The sequence below is a fragment of the Nanorana parkeri genome, unplaced genomic scaffold (assembly GCF_000935625.1).
Source record: "Nanorana parkeri isolate BGI_ZX_2015 unplaced genomic scaffold, ASM93562v1 scaffold900, whole genome shotgun sequence".
NCBI lineage: Eukaryota > Metazoa > Chordata > Amphibia > Anura > Dicroglossidae > Nanorana > Nanorana parkeri.
In genome coordinates, this window is record NW_017307168.1 from 498,556 (window position 1) to 514,939 (window position 16,384).

A 16,384-nucleotide genomic window follows, 5' to 3' on the forward strand; every position below is an offset into this window, starting at 1 on the left:
TGTATATATATATATATTATTAACATTATTTTCCAGCACTGCCTTAACCAGCATGGAGTTCACCAGAGCTTCACAGGTTGCCAATGGAGTCCTCTTCCACTCCTCCATGACGACATCACGGAGCTGGTGGATGTTAGAGACCTTGCGCTCCTCCACCTTCTGTTTGAGGATGCCCCACAGATGCTCAGTAGGGTTAAGGTCTGGAGACATGCTTGGCCAGTCCATCACCTTTACCCTCAGCTTCTTTAGCAAGGCAGTGGTCATCTTGGAGGTGTGTTTGGGGTCGTTATCATGCTGTAATACGGCCCTGCGGCCCAGTCTCCGAAGGGAGGGGATCATGCTCTGCTTCAGTATGTCAGTATGTCACAGTACATGTTGGCATTCATGGTTCCCTCAATGAACTGTAGCTCCCCAGTGCCAGCAGCACTCATGCAGCCCCAGACCATGACACTCCCACCACCATGCTTGACTGTAGGCAAGACACACTTGTCTTTGTACTCCTCACCTGGTTGCCGCCACACACTCTTGACACCATCTGAACCAAATAAGTTTATCTTGGTCTCATCAGACCACAGGACATGGTTCCAGTAATCCATGTCCTTAGTCCGCTTGTCTTCAACAAACTGTTTGCGTGCTTTCTTGTGCATCATCTTTAGAAGAGGCTTCCTTCTGGAACGACAGCCATGCAGACCAATTTGATGCAGTGTGCGGTGTATGGGCTGAGCACTGACAGGCTGACCCGTCACACCTTCAACCGCTGCAGCAATGCTGGCAGCACTCATACGTCTATTTCTCAAAGACAACCTCTGGATATGACGCTGAGCACGTGCACTCAACTTCTTTGGTCGACCATGGCGAGGCCTGTTCTGAGTGGAACCTGTCCTGTTAATAGCTCCACTAAACTGTTTATTGTAGTACAGGTGAGCCATGATACAGGTGGGCAACGTCATCATGAATTCTCTGTGGTCAGGTGCAAGGCTTTAGCCAATCGGGTGTTTGCCGATGTTCGAGTCGAACTCACACTTGGCTCGAACATCGAGCCCAACCCTATTGGTGTCACTGACAGTAATAATAACCCCTCGACACTGTTGTCAATGACAGCAATAATAACCCCCAGGATTAGTGTCAGTGGCAGCAAAAATATCCCTCAGCATTGGTGACAGTGGCAGCAATAATAACCTACATGATTGGTTTCAGTAGCCACAATAACCCCCAGCAGTGGTATCAGTGGCAGAAATAATAACCCACCAACACTGGTGTCCGTGGGAGCAAAAATAACCCCCAGCATTGGTGTCAGTGGCAGCAATAATAACCCCCGAACATTGATATAAATGACAGCAATAATAACTCTCAGCACTAGTGTAACTTGCAGCAATTATAACCACCAGCAATGGTCTCAGTAATAATAACCCCAGGTCCCAGCATTGACCACAATATTAACCCCTAGCACAGGTGTCAGTGACAGCAATAATAACCTCTAGCACAGGTGTCAGTGACAACAATAATAACCCCTAGCACAGGTGTCAGGGATAGCAATAATAACCCCTAGCACCCCAAGCATTGTTATCAGTGGCCCCAATAATAACCCCCAGCATTGGTGTCAGTGGCCACAATAATAACCCCCCAGCATTGGTGTCAGTGGCCACAATAATAACCCTGACCATAGATATCAGTGGCGCCAATAAAAAACCCCAGCACAGGTGTTAGTGTCAGTTAACCACACCCATCACTGGTGGTCAGTGGCAGTGCTGGTAACTCCACCTTGCATTGCCAGACAGTGGCTGTGCTGTTAACTTCCATCCCCATCTTGCTTTGCTGGTAATGCTCTTAAACTGCCATCCCCCATTCCTGTTCAGTGTTTTTAACCCCCTCCCCCCACATTGCTGGTCAGTGCTGTTAACACCCTTCCCCACATCGGTCTGTGCTGTTAACACACTTCCTCCCTTTGTTGGTCAGTGCTGTTAGCACCCTTTCCCACATTGCTGGTCTGTGCTGTTAACACCCTTCCCCAGATTGCAAGTCAGTCATTTAAAGCATTAAAGTGAATTCTCTGTGCTTTTGCCTGCAATTTTTTTCAGGTTGATGACAGGGTCACTTTGTCAGAGAAACTGGTGTCACTCTCCTGGCTGTGCTGTCTGGCAGTGGTGTATGAAGTGGCTAGACAGCTCTTCAGATCCTTTGTCATATAAAACAATTAATATATGTGTATTTCAACTGTGTATTTAGCTGTCCACTATTGATGCAAACCCAATTTGCCTAAGCTTGCCCAAGTCTGCGCAAAACTGTGACTGACACCCCCCTCCCCAGGGGCATTCCCTGCCCCGCAGCTACACGTCACTAAGAGGCAGGGAATCCTGGTGCCACAATTGCTGCAACTGATATGGATGGGAGAGGAGGTGCCAATCACAGTTTTGCATGGGCCAGAGCCAACTCAAATGAACTGGGTTCACACTGACCCCCCACACATCACTATTATCCACTAAGTGAGGATTTAGTAAGCGTGGAACTGATTACCCTCTCCATCTATGCTCCCATGGCAAATAAAAGCATGATTTGTCCAAATATCCTGTAAGCGGGGTTCCCATTTACATCATCTTATGTCTAACTGTCCACTACATTTATGAATATAAAAGAGGACCCAGTATGTTGCCATTACTCTGCACAGTGCCAAACGACACATTCCGGCTCCAAAAGTTAATAATCCATCTGTTAGGTTCTGTGCGATTCATTAATCCAATTTGTCCATGACCAGCTGTAGCACACCACAGATTCCTATTAAACAGCTAGAGGTTTACTGCAGGAGGCATCAAACAGTCTGTGAATTATTATTTTTTTCCGAAGGGTTAAATAATGAAGACTGGGTACCTGCAAAGAAGATCCAATCCGATGGAATTCATACACTGACGCTGGCTGCTGACTGGCTGGTTTGTCTCCTCGCACACAGCCACACAGAGACACTCAGCTGTGTACAGCTAGACCCAGAAAAACACTGAGGTAGCCACAAGGCAGGAAAATGAGCAACTCAGGGTTTCAAACCAAGGATGAACAAGAACCTTTAAGATACATCAGGTAAGGCAATTGTCAGATGCCATCTTAATATTTCATTGTGCTTAAATCAAGGCAAGGTTAGCTGCTGAGAGCTAAGAAATAGGGTGTGGGTATAGAATGCATTCTAGAACAGTGTTGTTAAGGAGACTTTCATTATGGAATTCATTTACCAATCAGTGTACAAATATTTTGCATCTGAAATACGCGTAGATCCCATCGCTTTTATTCTGGCCAATGTTTTTGCTGTATTTGTATATAATCGTGTTTGGTACTGTTTAAAAAGCAAAGGCATTTAAGTGTCATCGTCACGCCGAGCTGTCGTGGCAAAAGGGAACAATAACACAATTACTATACAAGTGTCATGGAAATAAATAATTGAGCTGTGCACTTGGGGAGCTCATACTGAGATGATCTGGGAAATAATTGCAGAGCTTCGTGTCAACTCAGCTGTGACTCTTTTCGGGGCTTTGGCAAAATGATCAACTTTTTCTTTAACTGAAAGGAAACCATTTTACGCCTACCGCCTGTCAAATCTCTTAACTGTTCAGAGTAAGAGATATTGTTAACCCACTTGCGCCAGGTACTCTAGTGGGGGAAGGGAAGAATCTTACAGATGAAGTCCTTGCAATATATAAGAAACTGGATGATGATTCATTCAGAATCCATCAATAACTCAAAAATCTTTTTTTTGGGAGGGGCCGATCCTTTCAAATAGAATTGAAGTTTAAGCTAAGTATTTTACGGTTGGTATTTGATGTGCTAAGATGATAAATGGACAGCAGAACAATGAGTACAGCAGAAACTCTAATTGGCATCAACAAGAGACAAAAATTCTTGTCATTCTTACAAGGTTCCGTCTTATCTTGGTTGTCACCTGTCATAGCTGACTCTGAGGCTCCTGTGCCATTGATCGATTTCTGGAAGAAGTGCTAGTTCCGAGGCAGGCACATTGCTAAAGAGATCTGCTCTGCCACAGAACTAGTACCTCTTCTGGCTGTGACAAGTTTAAGTTATCATGACTGGTTTCCATTAATTTGGATTGTAAAATGATGTCATCTCTTTGGTTAAAAGAAGATCTATGGATGGTTTTCTAATGAATCACCACTGTCCAGAATGTATGGTCGTCTTTGTGGAAAGTATAATTATAAGAGTTTTTATTTTCTCTACTTCTTCTATTTGAAACATGGTTTAAAAATGCACCAGTTTGGTTCCAATAATCCCTTTTCTCAGGGCCAGTGCAAGGATTTTTGCCTACACAGGCGAAGGGGCATTTTTGGGCACCCCCAGCGCGCCCTCATACGGCTGCTTCAAAAAATGTTTGGAAAAGGTTAGAAATTTTTTTTTGGGGTTTTGGCCTGACATTTTATTTTGGGTCTAGCTGTACACAGCTGAGTGTCTCATTTCGGTTTTGTTTTGGGTTTGACATTTTCATTTTGGTGCACCTCTAATTTTTTGTTTTTTTAAAACTTTTTTATCTAATGTCCCTCACTTCATCAAAAGGATACGTGCCACTCCTCTGCTCACTGGTGGCAAATCCGGCTCTTCATACCAGCGTTGAGAGGCAGCTCTGATCACACCTGTCAGCGCTCCCTCTCTCTCTTCCTGGCCGCTCTGAAGCTGCAGCGGCCGAGAGGAGAGAGAGGGAGCGCAGAGAGGTGTGATCGCCGCCGTGGACGTCTTAAAGGGGCCCCCCTCCCAGTCCGCATCTTTCCGCCCCCCACCACAACCACCAGTGCCCTCAGGCAGCTGCTTGACCTGCCTGTAGGGTAGCGCCGGCTCTGATTGCGGTACCATGTGTTCCAGTGCAGGTGATCACACTGCGGGAGGGAGGTGTGCTTGTGGTGCCACTGAAATGAAGGGCACAGCCACAACCCCTCCCACCCCAGAACGTGGGAGAAGTGGTTCAGTGTGTTCATGCCATGAGAATGTCAGATGAACGCACTGGATGGTGTGAACGCTGAGAACGTATTCTCTTGGAACCTGGTTTAGCGGGTATGAAACATCCTGTGACATTATGATGCCCAAATGGTCACATTGGCTTCTTTTTTTTTTAAGAGGGTAAATAATATTGTTAAACAGTAAATATTTGCGCGTATGGGTCTCTTTCCCTTTTAACCCAAAAATGACAGCCCCAGTGAAAAAACTAAACGATTTGGTCAAAATAACTAAAAACAAAAATACGCCGCGCTATCTCCCCTCAACATTTAGTCCTTATCCCCAAACCATAAACAACAAATAATCAGTGAATGTTGAGGGGAGTTAAGGCGGTGCACTTTTCTGGCTCACTATTTGCCATAAACACGAGTTAGAGAATTTAATTAGGGAGTTTCTCTTGGCTCCAGTACTGATTGGATTGTGATATAGTTACACATTTTTCACATTTAGAAGATTGTTATATTCACATCTAACTTTGATATAACAATATTTTATTAATTTGTTTGCATTGTGTTGATATATTTAGTGTTCTTTTTCATATACTGATTACCGACTATTTGTTGCTTAGGGTTTGGGGATAAGGGCTAAATGTTGAGGGGAGATAGTGCAGTGTATTTTTGTTTTTAGAAATAATAATAATAACTTAGGAATGTGTGCGTATAGTAAATATAGAAATGGAGGATACAGTGTGTGTTTAATTACAAAGTGTTATTATTTCTAAATAAAATGTATGTGGACAGGATTAGGTGCCAGAAATCCACCATTTGAGAGGGTGGTGATGTGTGCGAATTGTGTACTGACCGTGTAGAAACCTTCCACAGAAAACTTATTTCTCTTTTATTGACCTGGATTATTATATACAATATACAGTATATCTATCAGTGATATAGAACACCTCACACAATGCACAGGACACAGAAACATAGGAATTGGGCACTAGGACTTGAAGAAGCTTACAAGCTCATAGACACACACACACACACTAACACAGTGACAGACACACACACACACACACTAACACAGTGACACACACAATGACACACACATACACAAACACACTGACACACACAGACAAACAGACACACACACACTAGTAGCTGCAGCTCGGGACCAGGAGGCACTGAGGAGAGAGGTGAGAACTGCTCCTCCCACAGTGCAGAGAGTGGCCCTGAGGAGGTAGTGTGAGGCTCCACATAAGGTACATGGCAGGGGGGCAGCTGGAGACACAGTGTGGGAGGAGCGGCACCGAAGTCGGCACAGGGGGCGGAGCTGAGATCATTACAGCAAAAGTCCGGAACCCCGTCCGCTCAACTACATGATTACATCCACTGTATGTTTGTCTGCAGAGCCTGTGCCAGGATTTTTCCGCCCCCTCCCTCTGGCGCCCTCAGGCGGCCGCTTGAGCTGCCTTACAGTAACGCCGGGTCTGCCTCTTCTGTTTTCGCCAGACAAAAGAAGAAATATCAGCTATCAGTTAATAGGATTACCATACAAATTATTCTGTCAAAAAGGATCCTGAATGAAAAACTCCAGGCAAACGGTTAAATACGCAGCTGGAACGCATATGTAGGAATGGTCTCCTATATATGTATAGTATAAATCCTATTAGTAATCTTGGCTAGCTAGTCCTACCAGACAAACAATGGAGATTCAGACAAAATGTTCCAGTCCATCCATTTGCATCTATTTACAGGTAGCTGTTATGTGATTATTTTAACTCATTTGTTCCTATTGCATAACAGTATGGTGAATACCTCCATGGTTATGCAATACAAAGTGATGGATGTAATTTCATTGTCATATACCTGGACCTTAAAACTCTGTAATTTCACACATTATTCTGTTACGGATTCAAAGAAATAGAACCAATGAGCAAATTATTTTTTTGCATATTGATTTATGGAATAGGACATCCTGTTACCAAACATACACAGAATCCACAATAACCCATTTCGCCTCTGGCTTCTCATTATAGTTACTGTTGCTTAAAAAGCAACTGATTTTCTCTGAAAAATATGAACACATGTTATGTAAAAAGAAAAACTGGCATTCCACTGTAACTCATGTTATACAGTACATTTTGGTAATTGTTGTTAATCATGCATGTCACCCTATTTACCTATGTGTATCAAACATTTAAAAAAGCCAAATCATAGAAAAGAGTATGGTATGTTGTTTAAAAACCTATATGCACACAAAGACCAAAACAAAGCAAACTCCTTTACTTAAATAAGCATGTCATACAAGCAAACAGAATCAGCATGGCATTTCGGGGATACACTAGTCTTCTATATCAAGGTGACATCAAAGTCCCTATGTGTAGCCTTGATAGAGGGGACCTTCATGTCCCCATAGCATCACATCAGTTTTGTTTGTATGTACAATAGACATGTGCGATTCGTTTCGTTCCGAATCGAAATTCGGACGGATTTTCGTAAATTCGGATGTATCCAATTACAGACATAACGAATGCAAACGAATCCGAATTTCCATTTCCGAAATTCGGTAGCGTTCGCACGAACGTTCGTTTCGTTTTCTGTTCTTATTCGTTTCTTATTCGTTTCGTTCGTTGGAGCAAAGTGACATTAGAGGAGAAAAATATTTTTTCCCCCTCAAATGTCACTTTTGCTGCAAACGAACGAAACGAATAAGAACAGAAAACGAAACGAACGTTCGTGCGAACGCTACCTGAATTTCGTCCGAATCCGAATTCCGAATCCGAATTGACTTTCACACCCGAATCCCGAAAAACGAAATAACACAAATCCGAATGTAAAACGAAACGAAACGAATTTTTTGGCAGTGCACATGTCTAATGTACAACATACATTTATGCGTACTGAACGTCATGGTGTGCTGGCCATTGTCTGCATTATGATTTTACAGTACCAGCATGGGCCATGCACTCGAATACCCATTGTCATATGAGTATGTGTATGGGATGCACTTTTACTCAAGCTTATTTAAAAGCCTGTCATATGCCTCGACAATGAAAACAGCATATGATGAGTAAAAGGATAAACAAAGGATAGCTTCAGTGAAACCCAGTAGATCCACAGATGTAGTCAACTGAAAATGCAGATCCCCATTGATCCTTAAAGATCATGGCTGGCTTCATTAACCAATAGGCTCTGGACTACAAGTAGGGGACAAATTGACTTTTATAGTAAGAGTTTGAGATTTGAATATTTCTAAATCAACTGTTCTTTGACAGCATATGCATTGTTTGATACTAAGAATTGCTGGGGAACGTTACAGGTTTGACTACAAGTTGCTGTAATCCTGAAAACCATAACCAGAGGCAGTCAGTACATAGTTTTTCAGCTCCTAAAAACGAGCATTGTTGTTTTTGGTACAGGAGCATTTAGCAAGTACAGTTTCACTTATCTGAATATTTGTTAAATGTTTTCAAATGGCACTGATGCTTATTGTACTTTTGGGACACTAATCATACCTAAAATCCAAGTCCAAAGTCTTTACGTAGCCCTAACCCCCAACCAAATGTAACTACTTACCCTCCTCTAATTCTAAGTTCTAACCTCTCAATAACCACTCTGTATTGCAAATACTGTTTTGTGTCAAAAAAATCCATCCATTAAAACACATCTAAAAACTAGCAGATGGATTTTCCATACAAATGACCATATGTATTATGCACTCCACACAACCACAAATAAAAGTATTACACCTGAAAATAAATGTATAAAAAAGTAAGTCACCAACTAATCTAGGCCTAAATTCAGAAGTGGACTGTGAGGGGGGTATTGGCTGGTTGTCCTTGCCTAACTTTGGGACGTGTATTTAGGTGACTCAGGTGAACAGCTATGACAGATGGGAAGTGGCTCCATGTTTTCAACACCATGTAGAGTATCTAGGTCAGATGTTTCCCCTATAGCGGGCACACTGATAGCATCAATGCAGTGTACCTGCAGTATGGAGTGAGATTTATGTACTGCATTATGGCCCCACAACACCACTCCTATGATACCTAGCAAAACCGTAAAATAGAATAGAGACGTAAGAATTGTTTTGCAACCTTTACCATGTTTTGGAGAGTTTTTTTGTTACCATATTTTTGGACTATAATTCTGCAATATCTACCGTAATTGCATTTTATTCAGTAAAAGTTTTAAAACCTAAAAGTGTCTTGGTAATATGTTGGCTGAAGACTAACAGTATGCAGAGATGGTTAGTACCCTACCACCCTACCAGCAGTCATGTGTGGTGGGATTTTCTTCTGTTAAGATAAATTACGGACTGTTCGTGTGCTCTCTTGGAGATAGCCAATACCTAGGGAGTTTAATATAATGACTGGCTCGGGCCAGTGATAAGTGGTGAATTGGCTTAGGAAGGTTGCCTCCGTGTACTGGCTGTGGCCTCTGAGCCACTATTTTTATGGACCTCGGGTGTGAAACAGGAACAGCAGTGGACTTACCCTGTCACCAGTGGTAAAGAAGAGGCCTCTCAAATGAACTGAGTGAAGTATGAAACCTACAATGTGTAGAACCAGTGGATGGCATGTGGGGTCTTTGACCCACCATCTTGAACTTTATATGTGGGCCCTTGGCTTAACAACCTGGCACCAGGGGGCTTCACTCCACCCAGTCCAGTTTAAATAGAATATGTTAGCTTGGTGGGACATGCAGTCAGTGGCAGCTAATGGGCATTATAAAGCCATCTGTTCCCTGTCCAAACCTGTGATCACAGCTCCTGGCCTGGAGATGTTATGCCAATGAATTCAGAGAGCTATAAAATAAATCAGTGCTGGATAGACATGTGCATTCGGATTTGGACGAACTTGTAAATCAACTAAATTCTGTTGATTCGGCGGTTCGTCCAAATCCAAAATATTATATGACCGAATATATACGAAAAACTATATTCAGGCATATATTAATTTGTTTACTAAACACACGGCAGGCATATTGGCCACCAGCGCGTTCTCCGCATGCGTGCCGCCATCTTGGAGGCGGAGCACATGACGTATCTTGATACACCAAGATGGCGGTGCCCATACATGCGTATGATGTCACTCGACCATGTGACATCATGCGCTCCACCTCCAAGATGGCGGCGTGCATGCAAAGAATGTGCCGGTGGCTGTCCTGGCCGCCACGCATTCTGCTGTTTTAAATCTGCAGTAGAAACCAGACAGGAGCTCTAATCCTTCTGCCTCTATCCAAATCACAATAAATATTGTAATGGCATTGCACAGTAACAAACGTCAAAGATTTGAAAACTCTAACAATTTTTTCTTGCTTTGTTTCTTTCCTCTGACCACCTATGGGCTTAAATGCGCATCATAGCTTTAGGGCATAGGGTACATATGGGGTGTTGAGAGGAGTCAGGAGATTCGCTATAGTTAAAGAAACATGAAACCATTTCTTCTTTTCTCTTTGTTGGTCTGAACAGTCAAAGAATGGTTGTGAATATAAAACAGATAGCCTCATTCCCCCAATAGGCACAAGTGAGAGAAGAAAAAAAGTAAAGGTAAGTCTTTTAGAGAAGGAAGGCCTAGCTCTGATTATATGCATCTAATAACAAGGCTCTGACTCTCTATCTTGTTTTGATATTATGTGAACTGATCCATATTATATCTGTGGGTATGGCAACGTGGTTCTGAGTTTGGTAACAGGGCACTTGTAGCATCTCTTTGGTTCTGGCATAACATACTGTATACAATATTTTCGTAAGTATATAAAAAGTAAGCGAAGATGTTAACAGCAAACAAAATCATAGTCTTCTAGAGAATTATAGTCCTTTTTAGAGATTTTAAGAGTATATTAATAATGGACTGTGTTAAAATTTCACCCTATCATATGTCTACACATTTCATGTTTTCTAGTGGTCTACCTTTAGCTTGTCTCCACAGCGGCTTTTTACCTTAAGGCATACCAGATATTGTCAGTCTTCTACTCAATTCTTCCATCAGATAGACCCCACTATACCAATGTCCTTCAAAATGTTACTAGGAATAAACAGATTAGATGTTTATGATATTTAGTGCACAACCTTTGGTCCTGAAAAGACTGTGAATTGCTGATGTTCTGGACATAGACAATAGGTCATTAAAATGGAGGAACTAATTCTGTCAATGCTTCACTGCGGGGTATGTAAAATTAATAGCTTGATCTCACGGGAGAATACTTTTACAGATACCTGCAACTGCGACACACACTTAACTCTCCCTTTCTAACCAGTAAGGTTTGCCCCTAATTGGCTTTTTCAAGTCTTAATGTCCCAAAGGTCTGGTCTCTGTTTTGGACTTGCAGTTACTACACACAAAACCGTTGGAATCCCCCCTGGCAATTGGGACAAAGTGGCAGACTTGTATACCCACCATCTCAGATGTTGATTGAAGGGACAATTGTTCCTCTCATCTGACAGTTTGACCAGCAGGGAATAATACAATTACCCAACTTTGGTATTAACCAAAGTTGGGTAATTGTATTATTCCCTGCTGGTCAAACTGTCAGATGAGAGCAGCTGCCTGAGGGTGCCAGTGGGGGGGAGGGGGGGGGGGGTGTTATCAACCGGCCAGCAGAAAAACGGCTTCAGATTAGCTAGAGCAGTGTTATGGCTCTGTCCGCTGTAATGTCAGGGCCGGCCCCGCCCCCTGTTCTGTGGACTTTGAGTTTTACTCTACACTCTATGTTAGCTGTGAGCACTGCCATGTCCCATCTCTGGAGCGTCTTGCAGTGATTCCTCCTGGCTGCTGTGTTTAGTCAGAGGATAGTTTATCATGTGTCTGATTTGTCTCCTGCTCTGAGCTGCAGGTACAGGGGAAGGCGGGGTGGAGAGAGAGAGAGTGTTTGTGTGTGTGCGTGTGAGGGAGAGAGAGGGCTTGTTCACACCACTTCCAGTGCGTTCCAGCATGATTAGCTGCTGGAATGCACTGGACCACACTCTGGCCAATTCCCCGCATTCTGGGGCATGAGGGGGCGAGGCAGTGCATTCAGGTCAATGGCTCCACAGCCACGCCCCCCTGCCCGCAGTGCGATGGCACATCAATGCCTGCGTTCCTGTCTAGTGTGCTCACAACAAAGTGCTGCATGCACTATTTTTTACAAAGACACTGGACCAAAACACATACATTGATATGCCACCCAGTATATACATTCATATACTATCCTGCATTGCCGTATAAGGCCTTGTTCACACCATCATCATTTATGGCCAGAACACACTGGATCACATTGCGCCCGGCTCAGTTTGTTGTGGGGCAAGAGAGGGCAATGAAGTGAATGGCACCAGAGCCACGCCCTCCGGCCGCAATGCGATCGGCCGCACGTGAGTGTAAGGCACATCAATGTCTGCGGTCCGGTCAGAAAAAATAGTGCTTGCAGCATTTTTTCGGACTGGACCGCAGGCATTGATGTGCCTTGCGTTCCTGTGCGACCGTTCGCATTGCAGGCAGAGGGCGTATCTGCGGTGCCATTGACTTTAACACACCACAATGCCCCCTCCCGACGCACAACAAAATGAGCCGGCCACAATCGGGCCAGAACGAACTGAGGATGGTGTGAACAAGGACTTATGTATTGCTGGGATTTGTAGTCCTTTATAGCTGATGGTTTTTTTCTTCAGTAGCAGAACTACCAGTGTCTCAGCGGTTGCAGCTGTGACCGGGCCCTGACACTCCACTACTGTCCTAAAATCATTAGTCTGTATTGTTTTGGAAAAACTGTCACATGACAGTTATTGGTATCGGCGAGTACTTGAGGAAAAGTATCGGTACTCGTACTCGGTCTAGAAAAAATGGTATTGGTGCATCCCTACTCCCATCCATGCCTGTACCGAGGTACAGACATGTAGTAATATGGACAGGAGGCAGAGTTAATGGACTACAAGTGCCGTACATAGGCAAATGTCTTAGGGTCACCTCTGTAGGCAAAAATCCTTGCACCGGCACTGTCTGTGCAAATCTTTGCACCGGCCCTGTGCATACCCACATAAAAGTGTTAGAGATGTGCCCAACCACAGACTTTTTCGCTCACTTGCTCTGTCATTGTTCTGTGAAAACCATGTGTTGGAATCAAGTGCTAAACTTTAATCCCATATAGACCATAGGTGTGCATTTTCTATTTAGATGAAGAGGAATGGCCCAGGTATACTAGGATTTTTTTGAGAGAAACATTGTTTCTAACATGCAAAATGGTAGCTATTAAATGGATGCAACCCACCACCCCTATGATTTCCCAATAGATTGCCTTATCAGGTAATCCCATACGAAAAGCTTATTATGAAAATAGAAATTGTTCAAATACACTAGAAAATCGTGGGGATATGGGAGGCATCTGGTCTTTTTACCACATAATTATGGCATGTATGAACTGCAGAAGCTCCTTACATTGGTATATGATTGCATGGCGTGACGTGAACCAAGGATTGTTGTCTCTGGTACAAATAATGTTTGAATTAATTAGTTTAATTGATTATTATTCTCTGTAAACTGTCAATCTGATAACATTCTGTCAATGCTGTTAACTGTTTGCTTATCTGACCATGTTTAAGGACCATGTGTTAATTTGTTATGTGCAGTAAACAGCGTTAAAAAAATAATGACTTGAGGTAGATTAAACTTGTAAAACCAGCTTCTGTCATCTATTGAACACAACTAATTATTTTTAAAAGATGGGGGCGTTATTTGGACTACCGCGCCCCATAAATCTTGTCCCTATTCTTCATCACTTTTATTTATGTGAAGACCTCAAATAGAAATCGAAGACTTATATTGTAAGCCTAAATGTGCAATTACTCTCAACCCTATGCCTCCAGCCGGCTAAGATCAAATCTTTTAATTCAGAAAAATCAATGAAAAGCTTGGATATTAGGTGAAAGTCAGTCTATTTTGTATGATATAAAGGGCCATTTTTTCCAAGCAGGCAAGGCTATATAAAGCATCAAGCAATGTTTAAAGTACAGTAGCAAATAACAACTAAGCAGGGATAACCTTTCATTGGCCCAAGTGCCAGGAATTGCTGTAGACTTATTTTGTCTGGCTGTTCTGTGTTATCATTATTTTTGCACTATTTTGTTGTATACATTCCTGTTAAGAAAGGTAAAACAAAACAAAAAACCAAGAAGCCTCCATTCCTGCTGTCCATACACTGTACAAGGCAGGTTAGCATCCAAATTAACATCATTTGGTGATGAAGTTGTCCTCTGGGTTATCCTAGACATTATGCTAGCGATCAAGTGGCAGCTATTGATTGATGAAAACGGATGTGCAGTAACTCACTGTCGCCCTGTGGGCATATAGTTACTTTTATTAGTATCTCTGATTGCCCCATGCTCTCTTGGTGACTTGTGTGCCACCTGCAAGCTCTTCTTAGCTTCAGCTCCCAACTTGTTTCCATTGCAACATTACACCAAACATAACTATATAAACCACCCGCCTAATATTATGTAGGTCCCCTATTTGCCGCCAAAACTGCCCTGACCCGTCAAGGCATGGACTCCACTAGACCTCTGAAGGGATGCTGTAGTATCTGGCACCAAACCATCAGTAGCAGATCCTTTAAGTCCTGTAAGTTATGAGGTGGCGCCTTCATGGATTGGACTTGTGTTTCCAGCACATCCTACAGATGCTTGGTTGGATTGAGTTCTGGAGAATTTGGAGGCCAATTCAACACCTAAAACTCTGTTGTGTTGAACCATTATTATTGAACCATTTTTTCAGTGTGACAGGGCGCATTATCCTGCTGAAAGAGGCCACTACCATCAGGGAATACTATTACCATGAAAAGGTCCACTTGGTCAGCAAAAATGTTTAGGTAGGTAGTACATGTCAAAGTAACATCTACATAAATAGCAGGACCCAAGGTTTCCCAGTAGTACATTGCCCAAAGCATCACACTGCTTCCACCAGCTTGCCTTCTTCCCATAGTGCATCCTGGAGCCATTTCTTCCCCAGGTAAGCGGCCCACGCACCCAGCCAGCGGCACACGCACCCAGCCAACGATGGCCTGGTCTGATGAATCACGTTTTCTTTTATATCCTATAGGACAGTGTTCCCCAACCCCCGGTCCGCGGACCGGTACCGGTCCACGGATCAAATGGTACCGGGCCGCACAGTCTCAGTGCGGTCCGGTCCTGCAATATGGGGCAGTGCAGTGCATCCATAGTAACAGGAGGCGGGAGGGGAGTCACAGGAGACGTGTGTGTGTCACACGCCCCGTCCCACCCCCTGCAGTGCACACATCGACATGGCTGCTATCCTGGAAGGGTGAGTCCGAGCGGGGGGGAGGGCATCTCATACTTCATATATTTAGACATGTGGATTATAATGGGGAATATTACACCACTGTAATGTTCCCTATTATAATCTATTTCTCTGTTGTGTACTGCTATTTCATGTAATTAGACATGTGGATTATAATGGGGAATATTACACTGTAATGTTCCCTATTATAATCTATTTCTCTGATTAAATGATTACAGACAGTCCTATCACAGTTTGAGACTACGTTAGAATGTGTGACCAGTGATGTGGTCACACATTTTAACGTAATCTCGCCCAGTTTTTCGGTGGTGAAATAGGTGAAGAATTCCAACGCTTTCATTTTTTGGTGTAACTGTATTTTATTTTGAAGGCATGTTTAAATACAATTAAATTAAAATTATTAAATCAAAACAATCTAAAATATAAACAATCAACACCCTCCCCTCAGCGGGCCATGTTAAAATTATCAAACGTTGACCGGTCCGCGGCGATAAAAAGGTTGGGGAGCACTGCTATAGAATATAAAAGAAAACGTGATTCAACGTGACCAGGCCATCGTCTTTCATTGCTCTGTAATCCAGTTCTCATGCTCACGTGCCCATTGTTGACAAGGGTCAACCTCCAAAAGCAAATTGCTGCTCCCTTCCTCTGCCACTGATCTGCCGAGCCACATTGAACAATCAGGGAAGAAAGCAGAGGTTGAACTCTAGTCAGGTAAATTAGGCGGCCGCCTCAGCCCACTTTGGGGCCTCACAGCTGCCTAATTTGTCTAAGTAGAGATCCCCAAGGCTAGCAGGAGGATCACAGGGGGATGTGGGCACACGTTCATGAAAACCTAGAAGCAGCCCATCAATGAGGAGCAGGCGTGGGCCATGGGCCCTGAGACTGGCCCAGAGCTCCCTGTCACCGAGGACCAGGATAAAGGACCCAGCACCAGTCCTCTTTAGATGATGGTAATCTGCATTGCTGTTTAATGTATTGCTGCCATTTGTAGTCCTCTATAGCCGGTGCCATTCTGCAATGCTATATGATGTATTGCTGGGATTTGTAGTCCTCTAAAGCTGGTGGAATTCTGCATTGCTGTATAATGTATTGCTGGGGTTTGTAGTCCTCTATAGCCAGTGCCATTCTTCATTGCTGTATAATGTATTTTTGGGATTTGTAGTCCTCTAAAGC

At 43.3% G+C, this 16,384-nt stretch overlaps 1 protein-coding gene across 1 annotated transcript in view; it reads left to right on the forward strand.

The window, feature by feature from the left end:
* The first annotated feature begins 2,762 nt into the window (after window positions 1-2,762).
* YJEFN3 (YjeF N-terminal domain containing 3) overlaps window positions 2,763-16,384 on the forward strand; it is an 84,784-nt gene continuing 71,162 nt past the window's right edge. Inside the window, 1 exon segment of the mRNA XM_018565925.1 lies at window positions 2,763-3,069. Within this exon segment, the coding sequence (XP_018421427.1) occupies window positions 3,014-3,069 (56 nt within the window). The 5' untranslated portion in view covers window positions 2,763-3,013.